We start from the raw sequence: 24,013 nt of genomic DNA on the forward strand, positions 1-24,013 counted from the left end.
CCTTCGTAAACCCTGTGACTGACACTTCAACTGCATAAAGTACATGAAATTAAATAATTATCAAAATGCAGCCTACAGTTTTACTTTAGAAAACAGAACATATCTAACAATTATTTTAAGATGTCTCTGCCCCACCATTAACTGTTTAAGTGTGCTTAAATGACATCACCTATGAGCTTTTACGTCCACAGAAGAGAGATCATCAGTTCTGACAACTAAATCAATTTATGTAGAAATAGGGAACTATTACTGCAGAAAAAAAAGTGCAGTGCTCTAAGTACCAGAAATATGCAAGAGATTTTAAAAATTATCTCTACATTGTGCTATTTCTGCAGGATTTTATTTGTTCGCTTCATTCCAAAATGTGTTAATTTTTTTTGTAGAAAAACTTTACCCACTGGTGGGCTTTGGGGAAGGATAAAAAAAAAAAGGACACTTGGTTTTTCTTTCAGGAGAGATTGTGTTATTCCTTTAGTTGTTTTCATTCCACATGAAGGAACTCAGTTTGTCCTAGGACTTCCAGTCCTGACTACCCTTAGCACTGGACTGTGAGCCTTCCAGGCTGCCCTCTCTGCTCTTTCTGACCTGGGGGTACCACTGGTCTAAAACAAAGCTGCAGCATTTTAGGGTATCATGAGGGGGGTCTACCATGAGGAGCTCCACACTGATCATCTCTTCCAGGATGAGGCATCTTCTTCAAGTCTAGCTCTGCTTTGGATGTGTCAGGTTTCTTCCTATCTGCCAAGTTTTGTTTCTTTAACTCACTTTCAAGCACAGTCTATCCTCAGCACTTTTTTCTGAATCTTTAATTTCTTTTTGAAAAACAGCAGACCATTGAACATCTCTCTCATCACTCTTTTTTGCCTTCAGACCACATCAGAGTACATCAGCAATTTACTGGGCCGCTGATGAGTGCAAAATGGGCAAACAGAAGAGTCTTGTAAAACTTACTTTCTTTAAAAAAATATGAAGTCTTATAGTGTTTATACACTGAAAGAAAAATATCCAAGTGTAAATCAGGCATAGAAACCAGTGCTGTCTGTATATAATTATCCATCAGCACTAGAAAATTAGTAATAAAAGTCAGTTTAGGCAATCAACCCAAGATCCCAAGGAAAAAAGTACTAGAGAATATGGCTGCTCTTCCAACAGCTAGAAGACTTGAGAGCAAGAATAGCAGAAGGTATAAATTCTCACAGCAGTCAAGTATATAAATTATTTACTAGTCAGAGTCCAATAGGCAGCAAGGATAAAGCTACAAAGCAGGATGTAGACACATTATCTTTATCATAGTCCCATTGTCTCTCTTCTCCCTCATCAGAGAAAGAAAAGACATGGACCGGAGCCTTACTATTGTTTGCCTCGCTATTACTATATTGCACACATGCAAAGTATTTTCCTATTTCATTAGGAGAAATAAATCTAAATCGAATTTACAATCTTACACCTAAAGTAGCTCTCTGTATAATCCACATATCCTAGCTCTGCCACATGCAAGCACAAGCTTCAAGTCTATTAAAGCCTGCCCTGTGAATAAAAGTTACCAGGTTTTTGCTAAGCAGAAATAAAAGCAGGTGACATCACCAGTTACTTATTAACTTACAGCATAAAGAAAAACCATAAAAATTAGTATGAGAGGAGTACCACAAATACAGCAGGCAATAAAATTAACTGTTTCACACATGGTGAAGAAAACCCAACAAGTCCCACATTTCAGATGAAGTACGGGACGGTCCTGTCGCAGGACATTCATTCCTGTTTAGCGGGGCTAGCAGAGGGCAGGCAAGGGACCTCTGGAGCTCGGCAGGGCGCGCGCAGCGAGGGGGGGAACCTCAGCGGGGCCATAGGGAGGGTGCGGTCACATAGGGGCCCTGGGGGAGCGGGGCTACCGGGACCAACCCACGGCACCCGCGGCTCAGCTGGGGGCGGCCGTGCCCGGAGCGGCCGCGGCCTCCCCACAGCCCCGGTACCTGGGCCCGGAACGGCCGCGGCCTCCCCACAGCCCCGGTACTGGGCCCGCTCCACCGCCGCGCTCTCGTCTCCGGGCAACCGGGGCGGTGGCGTAGCGCGCCGGGAGCGGAGCCAGCGGTCGGGCCCGCGGCGCTACCGGGCGAATTGCGAGAGAGTGGTAGTTGTTTCACTTTGGGTTGTTCGGGTTTTTTTCTTTAAAGTAACCTCTGCTTTGGCCACGGTTGCGGTCTTGTCAGAACTCGGCGGGAAAATTAGCGGCAGGTCTAGAGGAGACAATCTTGAGCTGCGCCAGAGGAGGTTTAGGTTGGACATTAGGAAGAATTTCTTCACAGAGGGATGATTAGATATTGGAATGGGCTGCCCAGGAAGGTGATGGGGTCACCATCGCCGGAGGTGTTTAAGGAAAGACTGGACGAGGCACTCAGTGACGTGGTCTAGTTGACATGGCGGTCTTCAGTCATAGGCTGAACTGGATGGTCTCGGAGGTCTTTTCCAACCGATCCGATTCTGTGTTTCCGTGAATTCTCCAGACATTCTTCCCGCCTGCAGTCTTTAGCGTGCGCTCACGTGCGCCCCTCGCTTGGGTCTCGCTGCCCCGTGCGGCGCAGCTCGGGTAACTTCCCATACACGTGTGCTCAGGTTATATTTTATATTTATATATATATATATATATATATATATATATATATATATATATATATATATATATATATGCTCAAGACATATTATATATACATACATTTTGTATTGATACAATAGATACATGTTTTGGAATATATATTATTCATTTTACTTAAAAGCAGTTTATTTATCTTAAAAGCAGTTCTTGAAGCTGCCGGCTGTTATTTTGTCTGAGGTGCCGGCGGAGGGTCCAGGTAGAGGGAAGGGACTGCAGCCAGCGGCAGGGCCCTGCCCAGGACAGGTACCACGGAAGGGGAGGGACAGTGGGCGCGACGTCCCCGGGCGGAGGAGGAGGAGGAGGAGAAGAGGGAGGAGGACGAAAGCGCGCCATGACCACGCGCAGACACTGCCGGTGGGCGCTGCTGCTGGCCTGGCTGCCGGCCGGTGAGTGCGGCTCGGGGCTCACGGCCTCCTCCGGAACCCCGGTCCGCTCTGCCCCGGGACACCCCCGCGGCACGGGGGCCGGGACTCGGGAGGCGCCCTCGGGTTTCGCCCTCGGTTAAGGTGGCGCGGGGTCGAGGGAGCGGTGGCGGCCCCGCGGTGAGGGGAAGGGGAGGCCCGGTCCGCGCGGGCGCTATTCCCCTCGGTGCCCTTTCTCGCCCGCGGGACTTTCGGTACGAAGCCGTGCGGAGACGAGTTTCGCTCCCCAAAGGTGCGGCTGACCTCTCTCCTAGGAGGAAGTGGCCTCCTGCTTCCTGGCAGCCTCCGGTATCGGTCGCGTGCGGCCAGCTCGGCTGGGACCTGGGCGCTGGGCACGGGCACTGCAGGGATCCCCTTTGACATTTCTCAAGCACCCACCCGAGCTTTTTTGCTGCTGGCTCAACAGCCTCAACCTCTTGGGAATTTCTGGGGTAGCTGCAGTGCTGCTGTACCTGCTGGGCACCTGCTCGTGTGGGGAGCAGGAGCTCGCATCCCTGCCCACGGGCGGCCTTCAGCCAGAGAGTTCTCTCTGCCAAGCTTTGAGGGTTGCCTGACAGCTTCTAACCTTCTCTTGGAAATAAAAGTGATCATTTCGCTTCTTGGATGCCTGGTTCTTGGCTGTTGATCTGGCTTTAAATACTAAAGTTTGTTTTTTTCAATGAGAACCAGTGAAGGAAGCAAAAGAGTATGGAGGGTATGCTTGTTTATTGTCTTGCTTGACAGCTGTGCACCTGGGAGATGCTCTAGCCAAAACTTGGCTACACTGGCTCCAGAGGTTCATATTTTCACTGCAGAGCCATAGATGTAGCCAGAATTGGATTGGTGGTGTCCATATTTATTCTTTCCAACCACAGTAAGAAAGATAGCATATTGCAGTGGAGTAATGCAGTCGAGGTTTAGGAACCAACCTTAATTTCACAACTTTTCAGTTTTCTTGGAGGAGGTTAATGGGAAACATTGGACATGCAGCAACATCTGACTCTTCTCTGGGGAGGAACAGTAGGTTTTCCATCTCTTTAGAAAATAAGGAACTTACCCTTCAACTTTGGCTGTTTTGCAGAACTGAGGTAATGAGAAACCATCCATACAATAAGAAGTGTGGGTTTTGTTAGTGAAAGCACATGGTGATTTTGGATGTTTTATTCTTGCCAGAGAGATGCTGTTGTAGCAAATCCACAGAAAACATTCTGGTCCCATAAGCCTTGACAAGTCAGAATTCGTATGGGGTTTTATTTAATTGACACTGAGATCAAGGTTTTGCCAATCTTGAGAGTTTGAATTGGTTTCTTGTGATTTTCTGCATTAAGACCCCAGAGTCAGCTATTTCACAATGAAAGCTGAAACAAGATGTGTTGAACTACAGTGCTTTTAAATAAGAGCAATTTTATGTACCTGTCAGCAGTCTGGACATTACTGTGCTACAGCATTGTAAAAACTTGTTTTTTCTGGAGCTTTGCACAGCTACTGTTTTTTCTGTGTTTAAGTGCATGTGCGTATATCTTATTTTTCAGAAAAGCCTTGGATTCAGGTATTTCCCTGGCCCTCTCTGCATTTGTGTGGTATTCTTAAGGCAAATGAGTTTGCTCTGTGTTTTCAGTTGGCTGACAAGGAGTCCCGTTTCAAACCAGAAACTGAGCAAGTACTGCATGGACAGTACCCTACTGTGGAATGACTTGTTGAGGCAGCATGCACCTCTGCAGCATCTTTTCCACAGTGTGGAAACTGTGTGAGCTTGTATTTGCCTGGAATGTAGTGTGGAGGTGCAAGCCTTAGAGGACACCAAATGATGCTTGACAAAGAATTATGTTTGCAGTTGTGGTCCAGATGTTACTGCATAGTAGTAGCAACTTGTTCTCTCACTCTCATCCTGAAAACATGGACTAGAGGGAAAATCTGAATATGTGATAAAAATCGAGGGTTGGTTCATGGAGGTACAGTTGGTACCTTCAGGTATCCCACTTTCCTTCCTGCCTTTCCTGCTGTCGTGCTCAGCAGTTAAGAAGCATCTAGTACAGAATTGCAATCCCTGTCTGGTTCTCTGGCATGTATTCCAAATAGGGCATCCCACACTTGCCCTGCACTGTTTGTATTCCCTTATCAAAGGCAACTGGTGATAACTGCTATTGGTAATGACAAGCACAACTTACTGTACTATCAAAGTTTAAATAAGATAGAGATGTTTCTGGAGTAAAGCTGAACTACAGCATAGCTTGTGAGAAACTTTGTAAAACCTCCCTGAGTATGTGCAGCTGCTTAGATGGGAAGTGGTGTGGAGGTTGTTATGATGAGTACATAAAAATTACATAATGATAGCTTAATTTAAAAGGAAAAAAGGGGTAATTGGTGTGTGCTGTTCTGAAGTGGTGATAAACAATTAACTGTAGTGCTACAGCCTGAAAGTTGTATTGTCTCAGTCCTGGTCACCACTAGATAACATTATGATGAGTGTCTGAGGAAGACCTTGATAAAAGTAATTTGCTGTTTATGCAAACATATGGTGCTGCAGAAGTTTTCTGATTAGGATTAAAAGCCAAGAGAGTCCCATCGCATGTGCTTCTAGGACAGTTTTTCCTATGTAGAAGGAGAGCACAGAGTGATGTGCTGGATAATGGCTATTCATGCCTTAGAGAAAATAATTCAGTCCATAAGGTGGGCCAGTGAAGCTTTCCTCTGTCAGGGAAAGGTAGGGCTCATGTTCTAACCAGGGTTTGTAACCCTGGATGACTTTACCGGAGAAGCTGGAAGGTCTATAGGTTCAGGTCCTGGATGGGGCCAAAGGAGATGTACTTGGGTCGTTGGTCTGGTGCAGATGGTGTGATGGGAGGCCTGAGGAATCTGTGGGCTGACAGCCTCCTGTGCTCATGTTTGCAGGTTGCCTCTCACTCCTGGTGACAGTGCAGGATGTCGAGCGTTACACCACTTTATTTGCCACTGTCATCCTCAAGTGTGACTACAGCACCTCAGCACAGCTGCAAGACGTGGTGGTGACCTGGCGCTTCAAATCCTTCTGCAAGGACCCCATCTTTGACTACTACTCAGCCTGTAAGTGTCAGGCTCGTCTTCCAAGTAATCCCTCTTCAAGTGGGAAGAAAGGGGAAGGCAGACTCACTGGGGTAGTACATGGTTTTGATCCCTTCTATGCAAAAAACAGGTGGTGGCATTTCCCTGCACTCCAAGGAAATGCAGGTCATGTCTGTGATTTCCTTTGAAATGTCAAGGCCTTATGAGATCACAGAAATCCCATCCAAAGCAGGTCTTTTTCCTCCTTGTCGTTGACTCAGAATACAGGGTAGTTCAGCTGTGGTTGACCCAAGTCAATCTTGGCAACCCCATCTTATGCTTTAGCATGTTTGAAAGCAAGGGCACTGCAACAAGTGGGCTTTAGGATTCCATATGGTTGGAGCTGGATACCTGTGACCAGATGTTACTGATTTTAGGAAATGGAAGAAACACATGCATTTTGAAAGGCATGAAGACTTCTAAGTCATAACATTTGGTAGTGGTGGGAGGACTTCATGTGCAGACAGTCTGGCACCTTAATTCAGGGGTGTTTATTAAGGTACACAAGCTGCATCCGAGGATAACCACTTGATCCAAAAAAGTGATGATCCCTCTATGTTTAGGGTTGGTGTGGCATCAACTGGAGTATTGTATGCGGTTCTGGACACCAGGATTTAAGGATATTAAGGTATTTGAATGCATCCAGAGGAGGGCAACAAAGCTGATAAAAGCCCTGGGAGACACATTCTGTGAGGAGCAGCTAAGAACTTTAGGCTCGTCCAGTTCAGAAAAAAGGGGACTGAGGGGTGACCTCATTGCTCTCTATAGCTTCTTGAGAAGGGTAGGTGAAGAGGGAGGTACTGATCTCCTCTTCCTGGTAACCAGTGATAGGATGTGTGGGAATGGCTCATAGTATGCTGCTTTACAGTAGTATGCTGCTTTACATTTTAGTCAGTCCTGAAGTGATCAGACAGTTGGACTAGGAAACCTTTGTATGTCCCTGCCAACTGAACTATTCTGCTCTGTTCTGTTGTTTGCAAACCCCAAAGTGTACAGTTATGGTAGCCAGCCATATCATAACTGTACACTTAGAACTGAGCTCACAGTGGGTACTTGGTACCCAAACTCTCCTTTATGCAATCCGGATGGGTTGGGTAGGCATGTTACCAAGTACTCTACAGCCTAGTTCCCATGCAGGTGGGTCCCTGGCTCAGCTGATCCCAGCAGAATGTGAATGCTTTTAGCTCAGGCTCAAGCTAATGGCCCCCAAGAGGGGCTTCATGCTCCATTTTAGGTATAGCAGTGAAAGAGCCTTCCACAAGCTTTGTCCTCATCTCTCTTCACTGTGAACTCTACAGAAAATGCTGACTGAATCAGCTGTTTCCCCTAATCTCAGCTCCTAAATACTTGGACATTCAATGCTGGTTCATGATGTGAGTCTGTCAGAAGAGTATTGTACAGAAATTGCCTCTAGTCCTCCATTAATTCTCCAGTGTGTCTTTACATTTAATCCTTAGCTGGAATCAGATGATGGATTATTTTCTGTCTTTATGATCTTCACAACATGTAATGGGATACAGGAGGGAAAGGGAGACAATTGATAGAGTAGTTCATGTATGTCTGGATATTTTGCTTGGTAGATAAACACCCTTTGTTTTAGTTCTAGTACTCCTGAGCGTTCTATTTTATGATTTTTCTCCTTTCGCTTCATACTGGGAGCTGCCTTCCAGCCTACCACCATGAGCTTATTTTTACTGTTGTTCTTTCAGTTTTGAGTAGAGGAGCATTTCCTCTGCAGCTCCCGCATTCTCAAAATCTCTGCTATTCTGACATCACTAATGATGTGTATTTGTAGCATACCAGGCTGGTTTAGCCCTTGGCCAGGACCCCTCTGATGACTGCAATGACAGCCAGCGGAAGGTGCGCATTGTAATCCAGAAATTTGGGCAGAAGGACCCTGTGCTAGGCATCGACTACCAGCAGCGAAAGATCACCATTCAAAACCGTGAGTGACCTCCCAGGCACGCAATGAACTCAGGAACTGTCCCAATATCTGGGTCTGCTAAGTGAGGAGAAGCATAAACAGGGCTAATGTCATCTGTAGCTTATATACTGCACATGGTAATGGAATGAGACCAGTGAAGGGCCCTGTCCCCAGTGGGCCTGAGGGCGTTGGAGGCACTTCAACCTAAGGCTGATCTGAGGATGCCAGAGCATTTTGCTGAGGAGCATAACATCTGAGGAGCTCAGAGACTGTAAGACAGTTCATCCTTCCAAGTACTGCATAATTGTCCAGGTGTGTTACGTGCTCCCTTGCTGTCCATGGAATAATAGATATTGTTCCTGCCAGAAGAGCCACTGGGATTGCTGACCTAAGAGGGACAGTGATCTGTGTTCCAAAACCAGTAGGGTTGGCTCTCAGCAACACAGAAAACAAGGACTGGCAGTGAATGCTCTTTGTAGGAGCTCTCAGTAGACTCAAATGAGATTATTTGAAGGTGATGGCTATGCTTGGGAAGAGGGGAGATGCATTACTCTGTGTCTCCTGCAGGCAGAAGGCTCTTTTCAGGTAGAGCCTGAAAGTAGTGTCTGTCAGTCACAAATAGCCCACTGACCTCTCAGTCCCTCTCCCACAGGAGCAGACCTTGTCATCAGTGAGGTCATGTGGTGGGACCACGGCATGTACTACTGCTCTGTGGAAGCACCAGGAGATACCTCAGGTGATGCGGACAAAGAAGTTAAGCTGATTGTTCTCCGTAAGTGCCTGTGCTTTGTTGCCAAGATATCACCCCCTGTTGTCCTCCACACCAAGACATCTCCAGCAGTGGAGAAGTGCTCAGTAAACTACCATGGCCAGATACATCAGGATCAATCCTTTTTCTCTCTCCTTTTCTCCCACAGACTGGCTCACAGTACTCCTCATCATTCTTGGTGGCCTCCTCCTCCTTCTGCTGATCGGGTTATGCTGGTGCCAGTGCTGCCCCCAGTATTGCTGCTGCCACATCCAGTGTGGCTGCTGTCCAACACGTTGCTGCTGTAATCAGAAAGGTGGGGTTCGAGCAAATGTGCATCCATTTATGGCTTCTGTCAAGACAGAAGCTTGGCTGGGAGCTTGCTGAGCTACACTTTCTGCCTTTTGCTTAGCATCCATATAAGCAAAGAGACATTTCTGTGGTCAGTGTGACCTCCAAGAACAGCTAATCTGAAATTAGAGGAGGAGATCTCAGATACATGGAATGTATCTGTGTTCAACTATCAGAAGTTTCTCCTCACTCACACCTTGTTACCAGCTTCTCTCACACCATCTAGAGTACAATCAGTTCCCTTGTCTGGGTAGCTCAGGACTTTTCTTTCTTGTCTTGTCCTTCATATGCCTGTGCATGTGAGAAAAGCAAGCAAATGGCTTGGTACTAGTCTCCAAACTAGCCTTATGTCTTGGTTTGAAAGACAGGTGTTTGCCAAGGAAAGCAGAAGCTTCCCCTTGGACTGAAAAAAAATTGTAATTCTTCCGATTATTATAATTTTGGAATTAAGAGAGCTCTCAGGCAAAGATATGGGGGTAGGAATAACAGTTCTTTACTAGTGTATCTAACACGACAAACAAGAACAACAACAGCTATGAAATTACCCACAAACAGAACAGTAACTCAGTCCCAGTGTTTTTTGGCTGCAGGCACCTTTTCCCTGAGCTGCAGTTCCCGGTGCTGGGGGCGGGCGGGTCCCGCAGAGCCGCAGGAGGGCTGGGGGTGATGGCAGCGCTGTCCCAGGAGGAGAGAGAGATGGAGAGAGAGCTCTCCGCTCACGGTGTCGGTCCCGGTGCTCAGTAGAGTGCTGGATGGTGGTAGTTTACAGCGAGAAGACAGCCGGGCAGGGTCTGATAGTGGTTTCCCGACACTGGGATGGCGGAGATGGAGGAGAAGCGGCGATCGTCCTTCTCGTCCGAACTCCGCGGGGGAAAATGGGCCAAGGCCCAGCCTTCCGCTTCCTCTTCTGGCTGTTTGAATCTCGCAGGGTTCCCTCTTCCCTCCCGTCCCCTCCCCCTTGTCACCAGGGCCCAGTCAACAGGTATCTTAGCATGACAATGGGGAAAATTCCACAGAGGGAAAAGGGAAAGAAACCAACCCCCAACATTATCCACCCCGAATTTTCCCCTATCATCATGCCAAATTAAAATCTTCAAATTATAGACATCCATACAGTTACAGATACAGGCACAGTATTGTAGGTAGTTCACCCTAAAACAAGGTCTCCTTGGGGTATGCATTGGGTCTTTCCATCCCTTTGCATGATCCACCAGGTACACCCTGGCCCTTGAGCAAAAACCACCCCACGAATTGGATTGTCTTTGCTGGAGGCAGGGTTCACCCAAACAGTTTTTCCTAGCATACCTCTCATATGCACCACTGGAACTTTGTCCCCATCTGGTGTTCTCAAGGGCTCAGGCTGGGCAGGGCCTGCTCAATTAGTGGAACCTCGGGTGTTCACTAACCATGTGGCCTTTGGTAGATTCATCTCCCAGTTTTTGAATGTCCCCCCACCTAGTACCTTCAAGGTGGTTTTAAGCAGCCCATTGCACCGTTCCACTTTCCCAGCCGCTGGTGCGTGATAAGGAATGTGGTACACCAACTCGATGCCGTGTTCTCTGGCCCAGGTGCTTATGAGGCTGTTCTTGAAATGAGTCCCATTGTCTGACTCAATTCTCTCAGGGGTACCATGTCTCCAAAGGACTTGCTTTTCCAGGCCCAGGATGGTGTTGCGGGCAGTGGCATGAGGCACAGGGTAGGTCTCCAACCATCCAGTGGTGGCTTCCACCATGGTCAGCACGTAGCGCTTGCCTTGGCGTGTCTGAGGCAGTGTGATGTAGTCAATCTGCCAGGCCTCCCCATACTTATATTTGGACCACCGCCCCCCATACCAGAGGGGCTTCACTCGCTTGGCTTGCTTGATGGCAGCACACGTCTCACAGTCATGGATAACGTGGGAAATACTGTCCGTGGTGAGATCCACCCCTCGGTCTCGTGCCCACTTATAGGTAGCATCTCTGCCTTGGTGACCTGAGGCATCGTGGGCCCATCGAGCCAGGAACAATTCTCCCTTGTGTTGCCAGTCTAAGTCTATCTGTGACACCTCTATCCTTGCAGCCTGATCTACTTGCTCATTGTGTTGGTGCTCCTCATTAGCCCGACTCTTGGGGACATGGGCATCTACATGACGGACCTTTACGGGTAGCTTCTCTACCCAACTGGCAATGTCTTTCCACTCATCAGCAGCCCAGATTGGTTTTCCCCTACGCTGCCAGTTAGCTTTTTTCCATCTTTCCAGCCAGCCCCACAGAGCATTGGCTACCATCCACGAATCCGTGTAAAGGTAGACCTTTGGCCACTTCTCTCTTTCAGCAATGTCCAGGGCCAGCTGAACGGCTTTGAGTTCAGTAAGTTGACTTGATCCACCTTCTCCTTCAGTAGCTTGTGCAACCTGTCGTGTGGGGCTCCATACGGCTGCTTTCCACTTCCGGTTCATCCCCACGATGCAACAGGAACCGTCAGTGAAAAGAGCGTAGCGAGTTTCATCTGCTGGCAGTTGGTTGTATGGCGGGGCTTCATCAGCCCGGGTCACTTGTTCTTGCTCCTCTTCATCGGCAAGACCAAAATTTTCACCTTCTGGCCAGTTTGTAATTATTTCCAAAATCCCAGGGCAATTTGGGTTTCCGATACGGGCGCGCTGTGTGATGAGGGCAATCCACTTGCTCCATGTGGCATTGGTGGCGTGGTGGGTAGAGGGGACCTTCCCTTTAAACATCCACCCCAGCACTGGTAGTCGGGGTGCCAGGAGGAGCTGTGCTTCTGTGCCAATCACCTCTGAGGCAGCTTGAACTCCTTCATAAGCAGCCAAGATCTCCTTCTCTGTTGGGGTGTAGTTGGCTTCAGACCCTCTGTAACTTCAGCTCCAGAATCCCAGAGGTCGGCCTCGGGTCTCACCAGGTACCTTCTGCCAAAGGCTCCAGGACAAGCCCTTGTTCCCGGCTGCAGAGTAGAGCACATTCTTCACCTCTGGTCCTGTCCTGACTGGGCCGAGGGCTACAGCATGAGCGATCTCCTGCTTGATCTGGGCAAAGGCTTGCTGCTGCTCAGGGCCCCAGTGGAATTCGTTCTTCTTCCGGGTGACCAGGTAGAGAGGGCTCACGATCTGGCTGTACTCAGGAATGTGCATTCTCCAAAAGCCTATGGCACCTAGGAAAGCTTGTGTTTCCTTCTTGTTGGTTGGTGGAGACATCGCGGTGATCTTATTGATGACCTCAGTGGGGATTTGGCGCTGCCCGTCTTGCCACTTTACTCCCAGGAACTGGATCTCTCGGGCAGGACCTTTGACTTTGCTCCTCTTGATGGCAAAACCGGCTCCCAGCAGAATCTGGATGATCTTCTCTCCTTTCTCAAATACTTCCATTGCCGTGTTCCCCCACACAATGATGTCATCGATCTATTGCAGATGTTCTGGAGCTTCACCCTTTTCCAGTGCAGCCTGGATCAGTCCATGGCAGATGGTGGGGCTGTGTTTCCACCCCTGGGGCAGTCAGTTCCAGGTGTACTGCACGCCCCTCCAGGTGAAAGCAAACTGAGGCTTGCACTCTGCTGCCAGAGGAATGGACAAAAATGCATTGGCAATGTCAATGGTGGCGTACCACTTTGCTGCCTTGCACTCCAGCTCGTACTGGAGTTCCAGCATGTCCGACATGGCAGCGCTCAGCGGTGGAGTCTCTTCATTCAATGAACGATAGTCCACAGTCAATCTCCATTCTCCGTCAGACTTGCGCACAGGCCAGATGGGGCTGTTGAAGGGTGAGTGGGTTTTGCTGACCACCCCTTGGCCCTCCAGCTCACGGATCATCTTGTGGATGGGGATCACGGCATCTCGATTTGTCCTGTACTGCCGGTGGTGCACTGTGGAGGTGGCAATTGGCACTTGCTGCTCCTTCACCTTCAGGAGTCCCACTGCAGATGGGTTCTCTGACAGTCCAAGCAAGGTATTCAATTGCTTAATGTTTTCTGCCTCTACAGCAGCTATTCCAAAAGCCCACCTGAGTCCCTTTGGGTCTTTGTAATAGCCATTCCTGAGGAAGTCTATGCCTAGAATACACGGTGCTTCTGGGCCAGTCACAATTGGATGCTTCTGCCACTCCTTCCCAGTCAGGCTCACCTCAGCCTCCAGCAAACTCAATTCCTGTGATTCCCCTGTCACCCCAGCAATAGAAACATGCTCTTCCCCCACATGTTCTGATGGTATTAGGGTGACCTGTGAACCAGTGTGTCAACTAATGCCCTATGTTTTTGTGGCTCTGATGTGCCAGGCCATCGGATCCACACCATCCAAAAAACCCAGTTTTCCCGTGCCTCTCCCTGGCTAGAGGCAGGGCCCCTCTAGCACTGGTTATTATTTCCTTCCTGGGCATACATATTGGAGGTTCCCTCAAGGGGATCTGACAAATCATCCTCCCTTTTGTAATACCCTGCATCTTGGTTATGGGAAGTTGAGGCTACCTTCACTTTAGTGGAGCTCCCTTGGTTAGTGTTTCCCTCCCTGAGCTGACGCACCCGTGCTGCCAGGGCAGAAGTGGGTTTCCCATCCCACCTCCTCATGTCTTCGCCATGGTCACGCAGAAAGAACCACAGGTCAGCTTGTGGGGTGTATCCTCTCTCCCTAGCTGGGGGACGTTGGGCTCTAACTCTGGGATCTGTGACTCGCACTGGTGCTGCATTGACCTTCCTCATCTCCTCCCTCACCCCTCTTATCTCCTCCTTGAACTCCTCTCTGAGTTCCCTAATCACGGCAGAGACCTGAGCCTGCATTGGGCCATTCATTATACTCTCAAAATTTCTGAGCTTATTGGCAACAGAACCCAGTGTCTCGTGGTTGGTGTCAGCATTAATGGCTGCAATGAATGTGGTGTATTGAGATGGCCCCAGGTGTGCCAGATTCCACATCTGCCCTGTGCACCTGACCTTGTCGGGGTCATTGTCATGTTGTCCACCCCTCCCAAAGAGTACCTCCAGTATTGCTACTTCTCTCAGCTGTTGGATCCCCTCCTCAGCGGTCTTCCAGCGCATTCTATGGTGGTGCTCCTGCATTCTCTCTCTATGGACAAACCTCTCTCTTACACTCATTAAAAGCCGCTCCCAGAGGGAAAGGGGGCCTGGTTTCCTTACGAATATGTGATCCACACCTGAGTCCTGGGTCAGGGGTCCCAAATTCCTTGCCTCAGTACCATCCAGCTGCACACCTGTACCCATAAGGTCCCAGACCTGCAGTAACCACGTTGTAAAAGCCTCACAGCCCCTTCATACAAAATCTTTACGCAGATTATGGAGACTCTCGTATGACAGGGACTCTGTGACGATCTCAACCTCTGGCTCCCCTGCTGGTTGTGAGGGCCCTGCTTTCTGATCATTATTATCTAGGTGCTTTGTTTTCACCTTAGACTTCCTAGTTTCCACGGGGGCAACTGCTGCTGGCTGTGAGTGCCCTTGCAGTTCAGCTGGAGCCTGGAGAGATGTCACATTTGTGGGTTCCACTGCTGCACCATCAGGTTCTCCCTCTTTAAGGCAGAGGGAGAGTTTCTCAAGAGCTGGGGAAAGGTACTCCTTCAGCATTTGGCCCATCTCCTTCACTAGAAACCCCACCCACTCTGGATGGTTCCTTTCTGAGGTGAGCTCTGGGGCAGAATCAGGCTCAGGGGCAACATCCTTAACCTCTGGGGCAGAATCCTTAGTCTCTGGGGCAGAATCCTTAGTCTCTGGGGCAGGGCCAGGCTCTGGGGCAGAATCCCTATTCCTTGGGGGACGTATCAGGGTTGTCATCCAAGTCAATCTCCCCTCATCTCGGAATGTTAAATAGAACAGGTTTACAAGGCCTATTAGCAATGTCAGCCACTGTATGATATCATTACTGCTTAGAAGAGATTTGAACCCCTCAAAAGCTGGTGGAGCAGACCCAAAAAATTGTGTAAGGGGTTGGGACAAAATTTTCCCTGGTGTCATATCCTCACAGTATGTACCATTATTAAAGTAGCCCCAAAAACATACAGTTAGAGTGTGATAGCTCCGAATCCATGTGCCCACCTTCCAGAGGAAGTTAAAAATCCATGAATTTCTCCCGTTATCAGCCCACAAAAGGAACTGGATAATAGTTACAGCAGCCTGAGTTATAGGACCCATGTTCAAGTAAGGGATTGCAAATGGGAGAGATAAAGCTGTGGCCACATGGAGCCCAAACCACGGTAAGCTGGACAACATGATGTCACCTAACACAAAACTGAGGTAACTCAAGAACTGTTATTCCTTTTTCACCCTTTTCTCTCAATGCCCTGGGGCCGCACGTTGGGCGCCAAAATCTGTCTTGGTTTGAAAGACAGGTGTTTGCCAAGGAAAGCAGAAGCTTCCCCTTGGACTGAAAAAAAATTGTGATTCTTCCGATTATTATAATTTTGGAATTAAGAGAGCTCTCAGGCAAAGATATGGGGGTAGGAATAACAGTTCTTTACTAGTGTATCTAACACAACAAACAAGAACAACAACAGCTATGAAATTACCCACAAACAGAACAGTAACTCAGTCCCAGTGTTTTTTGGCTGCAGGCACCTTTTCCCTGAGCTGCAGTTCCCGGTGCTGGGGGCGGGCGGGTCCCACAGAGCCGCAGGAGGGCTGGGGGTGATGGCAGCGCTGTCCCAGGAGGAGAGAGAGATGGAGAGAGAGCTCTCCGCTCACGGTGTTGGTCCTGGTACTCAGCAGAGTGCTGGATGGTGGTAGTTCACAGCGAGAAGACAGCCGGGCAGGGTCTGATAGTGATTTCCCGACGCTGGGATGGGACAGAGAGGCAGGAGGCGGCGATCGTCCTTCTCGTCCGAACTCCGCGGGGGAAAATGGGCCAAGGCCCAGCCTTCCGCTTCCTCTTCTGGCTGTTTGAATCTCGCGGGGTTCCCTCTTCCCTCCCGTCCCCTCCCCCTTGTCACCAGGGCCCAGTCAACAGGTATCTTAGCATGACAATGGGGAAAATTCCACAGAGGGAAAAGGGAAAGAAACCAACCCCCAACACCTTACTTTCAAGTATGTTGCTTTGAGAAGAATTACATAAAAATTGGATTTTTTTTTTTATCTGCATGTTTCTTCAGAATTGTTCCTTCTACTAGAAAAAGGTACTGTTTAATTTTCTTTGGGGAAGGAAGTGAGAAGAAAGTGGAGAAAGATAGTCTCTCTTGCTGGTCAGCCTTGCAAATGCATTCTGAAGTTTTGAAACTTAGTTGTGTTTGCTTTTATTAGTAATAAAGTTTCTGCAGCCAGACCCTGTTCTTTTAATAAGGCAACTGTTTAAATTTTGGCTGTTTATTTTCATATAACCTTGGCATTCCTGTAACTGAAACTTCTTTAGCAACAAGTAGACTAGTCTCCCTGAAGTTTACACACTTTGACAGTAACAAAATACAACAAATATGTTTATTTATCATTGAAATCACCAGGTTCTTCCCTAGATACCACACCGAGTGGAGTTATGATCAAGGATCTCTTGTTTGAGGTTTACCTTTACCTTCAAAACAGCTATTTAGTATAGCTGTGAGAGTTTTAGATTTAAGCTTAATTTGCTTAGCCCTTGCAGAACATCTCTTTTATTGCTAAAACCAAAACTAAACATTGGAGGTCTTACAGGTTGTCATGTAAAATGTGTAGTGCTGAAGAGGCTATAGAAATCTGGCAGAAAAATCATTTTCTGTGAAGGCAGAGAGAAGGGATGGAGATGAGAGACTCACACCTCCAGAATTCCTAGTTCTCAGCAAAAAAACAGATTCAGAGTTTGTGAGCTCCTTTCTCTTTTTCTGTGCTGCAGATTATAGCTCACTCTAGACTGCTGCTGTTTTTTCCTCCTGTTAAAGAGGAGGGATTCTTGCAAGGTTTTCTAAACCTCTCTGTGTTCATGAGAGAAGTACAGACAAGTCCAACCTCCTTGACTGGATGATGGATTCTGGGTCTGTAATTTCCATTTAAGCTTCCTGCCCTCTGTATCCACTTCGCAAAAGATCCACATGCCTGCTCCTCTCTGCTAATACACCTTCTCTTTACTTCGTCTTTTTACTTTACTTTTCTGGCCCTCCAAGAAATGAACTGGATGCCTTAAAAAACACAAGAAGATAGATTCAGGGGACATCTTAAAAAAAGTGCTGAAGAATAACATTCTATACAGCTGAAGAGAAGGCAGAAATCCTGACCTGAGTAGGGTCACAGGGCGAGTGTGGATGCTGCCTTCCTTGTCGTTGGCCACTAGAGGGCAGCGTGGATCTGCTGAACAGTTACAGGTGCCAGTGGGGAGGGATAATCCTGGGTGCTGTGAATCATGTCATTAATGAGCGTGGGTTTGAACCGAGCAATAAAAGGAGTGCATTGTTTGACTAATTCAGGATTGATGTACAGAAATATTAGACACGCCCCAGGAGCAAGCAATTACATTCCCCATGGAAAGCTCTGAGAAAAGCCCATCAAAATAAATATACATATGACCTCCTTCTGTTCCTATTTGTTCCTTTTCTGCTGTGGACTTTTTCTAGTAATTAATCAGGGAAAAATAGGATATACTTGCTCCTAGATCTCACTAAGTTGCAAAACATTTTATTTTTATAATTGGCCCAGCAGCTGTTGAAGTCTGTCAAAGATGAAGAACAGATTTTTCCAACAGAGAGTAAGTGGAGGGAGCAACACAACTTTCTGGCCAACAGGGTAGGAGTTTTGGAATTAGGGTGAATCTGACCTTCCTCAGATAAAATGTTCACTTTAAAAAGATCTGAAACTTCTGTTTTGCAGATGGGGAATCAGAGTATATATTAGATTCAAATTGGAAGGCAAAGTATCTGGGGAGGGAAGAAGGGTTAGTGGTAATGAAAGAAGACCAGGGCTAATTCTGGATTTGTTCAGCTGTATGGAGAGATCAGAAAATGACAGGGTCAGGATTACTTTGGTCCTAGTGACAGCCTTCCTGCCTTAAGAGGGAGAATGCTAAGCAGGTATGCCCACAGGTGCTGGACCTTTTACTCCTCAGGCAAAGACTAAAGTCAAAACTCCAAGACATGCACTCAGCAGGCTCTAGGACATTCTCAAGGTAATAACTGGAGGAATGGGAGAGGGAGAGATAAGGCCTTCCCCTTCTATTTATCCCTTTTCTTTGCCTTCTTTATCTCATCCTCTAAATTTGAAACAAACTGGAAGGATATCCTTTGGGACAGAAAAAAAAAAAGAATCAAGTTTGACATAAAGTTCTTGGAAGCTGTTACCTCAGACCACACAGCTCTGAGGATACCAGATTATTAGAATTAAAATCCCTGAAGTTTACAGCTTTGTAGTTCCCTCTGGTTGAAGCCAGATGGGGGAGGGTGAGGGGGGGTTGCAGTGGAGAATTAAGTGGAGCTGCATGATCTGTGGAGAAAAGGATGTGTTGAGAGGCATGGTCAGTTCCTCTTTTGCTGCAAGTGGTGCTCTGGATAAATCCAGTGAAACAGCTGAAGGAGGACATGTTTAATACCTGGAGTGCTCAGTCCTAAAGAGTGTGCAGTCTAAGTGCAGCCTACTGCAGTGAACCCAGGGGACAGAATTAATTGGAGCTTAGCTGTAGTCTGGTTTCTTAAAGAAGCAAATCTTATGCAGTCGACTTGTCTGTCTCTCCCTTGTCTCTTACCCTCCAATAGATTTTAATTTCATCAGCCAAGTTCAGCCAGATTGATTAGAGGGGTAAAAGTCTCAAAGGCAATTATGTTCCTATGTGTTTCTTGAACTGTAATGTTTTGTTCATGCCTGACCAGACAAGAGCCTGCAGTAAAAGTCTGTCACTTCTGGAACCCCAGGAAAGCCATAAAAGAGAAGATTTTAAAGGCGCTGTTGCTGAAAAGCTTCAGCTAGCAATAACAGACAAGCCAGGCTTTGTAAGGTCAGGGACTTGCAGAATTTACTTGCTTGTAAGCTTAAGTTTAGATTGTGGCAGAAGAAATTGTTTTCTGTAAGATGTTTTTAGGTATTCCCCAAAAGAAGCAGCAATGAGCTATGGTTTGAAGGCAAGTGAGCTTGTATGTGTTGAGGAAGTGATACAGAAATGCTTAAAAAAGGAAAGTAAATTTGGAGTCTGACCCCACAAATAGGAGTCTGAGTTAGGAGTGGTGGAAACCCTGTGAAAAAGAGAAATTTCCACTGTTTGCACTCTTGGCATACTGGACATTGCTGTTGAGAGCAGGAAATTTAGTTTGTTCACCACTTTTACCACACTGTCTTAGATGATTTAATTTTAGCAGTCATTTTGAGGTAGATTATGGAGTGACAAAAAGAATGGTCAAAAGACTAGAAAGGGAAAAGCTGGACAGTGCACCTCTGAGTGCCAACTTTGTGAGAAGAGAGGAAATAATGGAGTGTAGAGTGGAAAAACATGATCTGGACAGAACCCACATCATGGTGGCAAGAAAAGGTCTAATTTAGCAGGAAATCAAAGCCAGAAGGGGAAAGGACCAGTGATGAGCTGAAAGAATTTTGAGAGATAGAAAACTATTGCATGTCTTTATGTATGAAACATTATTTCTGCAGTTCTACTCATAATGACAGGACAAGTAGAAGTCTTAACTGAGTTATGTTCTGCATACTTAATCATAGTGTTATTTGTTCCCAATTGCTGGGACTGGAATCAGAATGTTAGGTAGTAAAGATTTTCTTCTGTTTCAGGTACTTTTTTGAAGATGTACAACTTTGAAGTGCAGTTTCCTGTGTTCTCTTTACTTTTATCATAGGGTGGAGAGAGATTTTAAATTTGTGAACTTGCTGTATCCAAAGGCTACAACCTGTGAAGCAAAATGATATGTGATCTGCAAGCTGTGCCCTCTGGACAAGGGCTGTAAGCTTTCTTTTTCTTTCACAGTACTGGAACAGCACCAGTTGATGAAGCGGGCTCAGGCACTTGCACCTTGGTTATCACCCAACGTGTTCTATGGAGCTGGCAACAGGAACTCCAAACTTTCTTCTTACCAGCTGAACCCTCTGCTACAACAAGGTGAGACCACAGGCATAATTTCAGAGGGAAATCAAGATAAGAAACATGTAACTTCTTTGAGAAGTTCAGCATTGAGGCTTCAACCTCTATACCAGCAAAGAGAGAAAGATGTTCCTGGCATGATTGCATGTCTTACAATGACAGCTCTACCACATCTGCAGTTCACCATAATCTCGTGTACGTGCATAAAAACAGCCTGTTACCTAAGTGTCTTGCTGGGCTCAGTGAAGCAGTTTAATACTAACTAAGGTGTATCTGTACTACACCCCAGTCACTGCAGGGTAAATATACCCAGCTTATCTTGCTTTGTGTGGCAGAGGAGGGTACGGTCTCTTTGTTCTGCTGTGCTGGTCACGGTCAACTCCTTATAGCCAAAACTGACGGACAAGTGAGGTGCAATTTGTTTGAGTTCTTATCAAATGTCTAGTCTTCAAATGATTCAGGGCATACTGCCTTCTGTGCAACAGATCTAGCAGCAAAAAATGAAGGACTCTTTAATGAACCAGGGAAGAATTTTCTTCTCTATTTGTTGCTTATATCTGTACATACATGTGTGTGTGTGTATGTGTGCACATGTATAAAAATTTTTGGGTTTTATTTTCATTTTCTTTTGCCGTATTTCTTCTGGTTCAATGAAATGCAAAATGAAACACTATGGTCTTTCTCTGATTATTTGTAAATAAAATATGGTATCATTGCTGTAGGAAAGAATTGTTCCTCTAAATACACAGACTATATTTCCAGGTATGCTGGACTTCTTACCTCTGTACTGCCTAAAACATGTTAGATCGTGCTGCAGCTCATTAGTTACTACTCTTTGCACCTTGCCTCATTTGGTCTGGATGTGCTGGTTGCAGTGCCTTAAGACTTGTGCAGCTCTTGCAGTGAGGTGGAGCAGAATAGAAGCAACTCGGCCATGATCATGAGTGCAGAAGGGCCTTCTCTTCAGTGTTTCCTCTTGACTTGCTCTGTTCTCCTGTGCTTTTGTCCTTAGATGTATCTCTGCAGAACAGTCTTCCACTTGTGCAGCCACCAGCCCAGCTTTCCCATAACAGTGGTGTTTTGGACTATTTGGAGTCTGAAATCCAAAACCTGAACATGTCCCAGCTGCGGCCACCCTCCCACCAGTGGCAGGCTGTGCAGCCCAGCTTGCTGTCCTCACTGGGCTCCGACATCATGCCACCTGCTCTTGCTGACCACATCTCCTCCATCCATGGGAGCAGCAACTCCTCACGACTGCAAAGAGCTTCCTGCACCCCCAGGCCCTGGGACTCTGCAGCAGAGGACAGAAGGGAAAACCGGAGGTGGTGCTTGCGTTCCAGTGGGGATTCTCATTCCAGCTACAGTCAGGAGCTCTGGGACAGGCAGCGAGAGGATCATCCTCAGAGGCAGAGGGCAGGTGGCTACAATGGCAAGCCCCAGCACTCCAGACAGGACGTGTCACCCCCACGCCAAGCTGAGACCGGCAAGAGCAGCAGCAGTTTCTATCCGGAAACCAAGGAGCACTCCAGCCATCATTGTGGTGGGAGGCAGGAGTCCCGGGGAAGGCGAGAATATGAGCACCATGCTGGGAGGAGCAATTACTCCGGCCAGAGGCGGCACAGCTACTCCCCCACCTCTTCTCGCAGGGGCTCGTGGAGCTCCTCAGAAGAGCAAATCCGTGTCCCGGTGTTGAACCGGAGGCGGAGGAACCGCAGGTCCCGGGAGTGGCCAGAAGAGAAACCACCCAGTTATCGCTCCTTAGAAATCATCCCAGCTCAAGACAAGAAGCACAAAGGCAGTGCAGGGACCCACTTGGTGAGTCAGATGCCTTTGTGCTTTCCCATCTAAGGGAAAAGGTGGGATTTAGGGAGTGAGAGGGAGTGTTTGCTACTTTCTGTAGCCTGTTGTCTTTCAAACAGAGGCCAGGGAACAAGGAGTGCTCTGCACAGCATGGTTATGAAGAGGCTGCTGAGTACCCACCTTTTGATAGGCACTGTCTGGATGTGGTGTGTTTAGGGGCAAAGTAAAAAGTCAAATCCCTGGAAGTGTTCAATGCCAAGTTGGATGGGGTCCTGAGCAACCTGGACTAGCGGAAGGTGTCCCTGCCCAGGGTGGGAGAATTGGAACCAGGTGATCGTTAAGGTCCATTCCAACCCAAACCATGCTATGATTCTGTGATTCTGAAATAAATTAAATCCCCCTACATGGTGACATGTTATATTTCTGTCCTCATCTAGGGGCTTTTGGGATTCTGTGTATATTTTGGTGTTAAAATAGCTATTCTGGTACTGACTGGGGAGAAAGCACTTCTAGACTAGGTAGCAGCATCCATCCTTCTGTAACCATCTCTGGTGTTGGTTTACTTCTGAATTCTTTTAAAATGTGCATGATATTTTTAAGAAGGCACAAATGGGAAAACGTCCAGGTCAGATGGCTAAAGCTACATGAAATAGGCATAAAGGTAATGGGTGACATGGATAAAAAATGTGTCCTTCTCCAGACCAGGTGGAAGAGGATGACTCCCTTCTTGGGACTCCTGAGAACTGAGCATACATTATGTGGGCAGTGAACAGCTATTGTTCATTGCTGTTTGTCAGTTTGCACTGGGATTAGACTTCAGGTAGCAACCTAAGTGTGAAAAGCTTCATATCCAATTGCTAATCTCCAAATTAGACAGTGTATTCCCCCTGAAAAAAAAAAAGAAGATTCTTTTAAATAAAAAAATGTTAAGTGTCTCTTATCACACATATGCAGAATTTTACCAGGTAGGAGTATTTTGAGGGGCTGTATGTTGCATATTACCATTTTCCCTTCTGTGTTGTGGGAAGAAGTGCAATTCTAGTTCCAGCTGGAATGCGTATATGCATGAATGGTTTTTGTTATGGTGCTCAGAGCAGGTAGGAAGACATGGGATTTTCATTCATCATTCCTTGTTCCTAAATCTTTTATTTTCTGTTGCAGGACAGAGGAAGTTCCCACAGTGGAAGAAGCATAGTCATTTAATGTCAGTACTGAAAGAGCTAAGATTCCTACTGGACTCCTCCTAGTTTTTCTGCTATTTAGGTTGGATGGCTGCTTTTGTTTGAACAGACAAACAACAATAAAACAGATGAAGCAGCTTCCCCTTAGACTTACAACTCTAAAGAATGTATATCTAGTGCCATGAAAGCCATACATAACCTATTTTTATTGCTGTGATTTGGAAGCTTAGATTAGGCTAAGTTCTAATGGGCTGAGGTTTGTTGGAAACATTCCAGTAGAAACAGCAGATTTTTTATGTAAACAGTGTATTCCCAGTCTTTAATGAGAGATACCAGTTCTCTTTAAGTGCAGTGGCACTGCAAGGAGCCCAGTCTGTAGAATGATGGTGCTTTGCACACCAGCTACCAGAGAAAGGTACCAATGTTCACAGAGTTGTAAAGTCACAAGACAACAGAATAATTTAGATTGGAAGAGGCCTCTGGAGGTCATCTGATCCAGTCCCCTGGGAGCTTTGTGGGGGAAGATGCAACGTCTTTCTAAGGCCCTTTGTTGTGCTTCAGAATGGGTAATGTTTGTTGCTTCTGCTTGGCTGCTCAGCATAGCTGGGACAGTTGCTTCCTTTTGTCCTCACTAAGCCAGGAGGATCAGCGTGTTGGAATAACGCTGAGTGCCTTAATAAGGTCTCACTGGCATGTCTGTAAATTGCCAGCTTTGCTCTTTTTTACTGACTGAAACAACCTGCTTTACTTTGAGCTTAGACCTTAGTGCCTTAAAAGATACTTGTTCTAGCCTTTCATCCAGACTTGAATTTACTTGTAAACTTAAAGGACTAAATTTACTGAAGTTAGTCCTTCCCTACAGGGACTTAGCAAGTATGACTACTCTCCTTTACACAATGGACCAGAATTTCCTTCGG

The 24,013-nt window shown here is 46.9% G+C and overlaps 1 protein-coding gene across 1 annotated transcript; it reads left to right on the plus strand.

The window, feature by feature from the left end:
* The first annotated feature begins 1,717 nt into the window (after positions 1 to 1,717).
* ILDR1 (immunoglobulin like domain containing receptor 1) lies at positions 1,718 to 23,146 on the plus strand. The gene is made up of 10 exons (XM_062514873.1): positions 1,718 to 2,274; positions 2,502 to 2,600; positions 2,828 to 3,036; positions 5,944 to 6,114; positions 7,928 to 8,077; positions 8,709 to 8,828; positions 8,974 to 9,120; positions 20,002 to 20,133; positions 21,128 to 21,930; positions 23,077 to 23,146. The coding sequence occupies exons 1-10, from the start codon at positions 1,718 to 1,720 to the stop codon at positions 23,116 to 23,118; spliced, it is 2,430 nt and encodes an 809-aa protein (XP_062370857.1). The 3' UTR covers positions 23,119 to 23,146.
* Positions 23,147 to 24,013: the final 867 nt, after the last annotated feature.

Source organism: Cinclus cinclus, chromosome 2, assembly GCF_963662255.1.
Source record: "Cinclus cinclus chromosome 2, bCinCin1.1, whole genome shotgun sequence".
Classification (NCBI taxonomy): domain Eukaryota; kingdom Metazoa; phylum Chordata; class Aves; order Passeriformes; family Cinclidae; genus Cinclus; species Cinclus cinclus.

Bases quoted from the DNA above. Each gene is read 5' to 3' on its own strand.
- ILDR1 (XM_062514873.1), top strand. From the start codon at position 1,718: ATGAAGTACGGGACGGTCCTGTCGCAGGACATTCATTCCTGTTTAGCG. The intron at 8,829-8,973 runs GTAAGTGCCTGT...TTTCTCCCACAG, and splicing joins AGTTAAGCTGATTGTTCTCC to ACTGGCTCACAGTACTCCTC. The intron at 20,134-21,127 runs GTGAGACCACAG...TTTTGTCCTTAG, and splicing joins GAACCCTCTGCTACAACAAG to ATGTATCTCTGCAGAACAGT.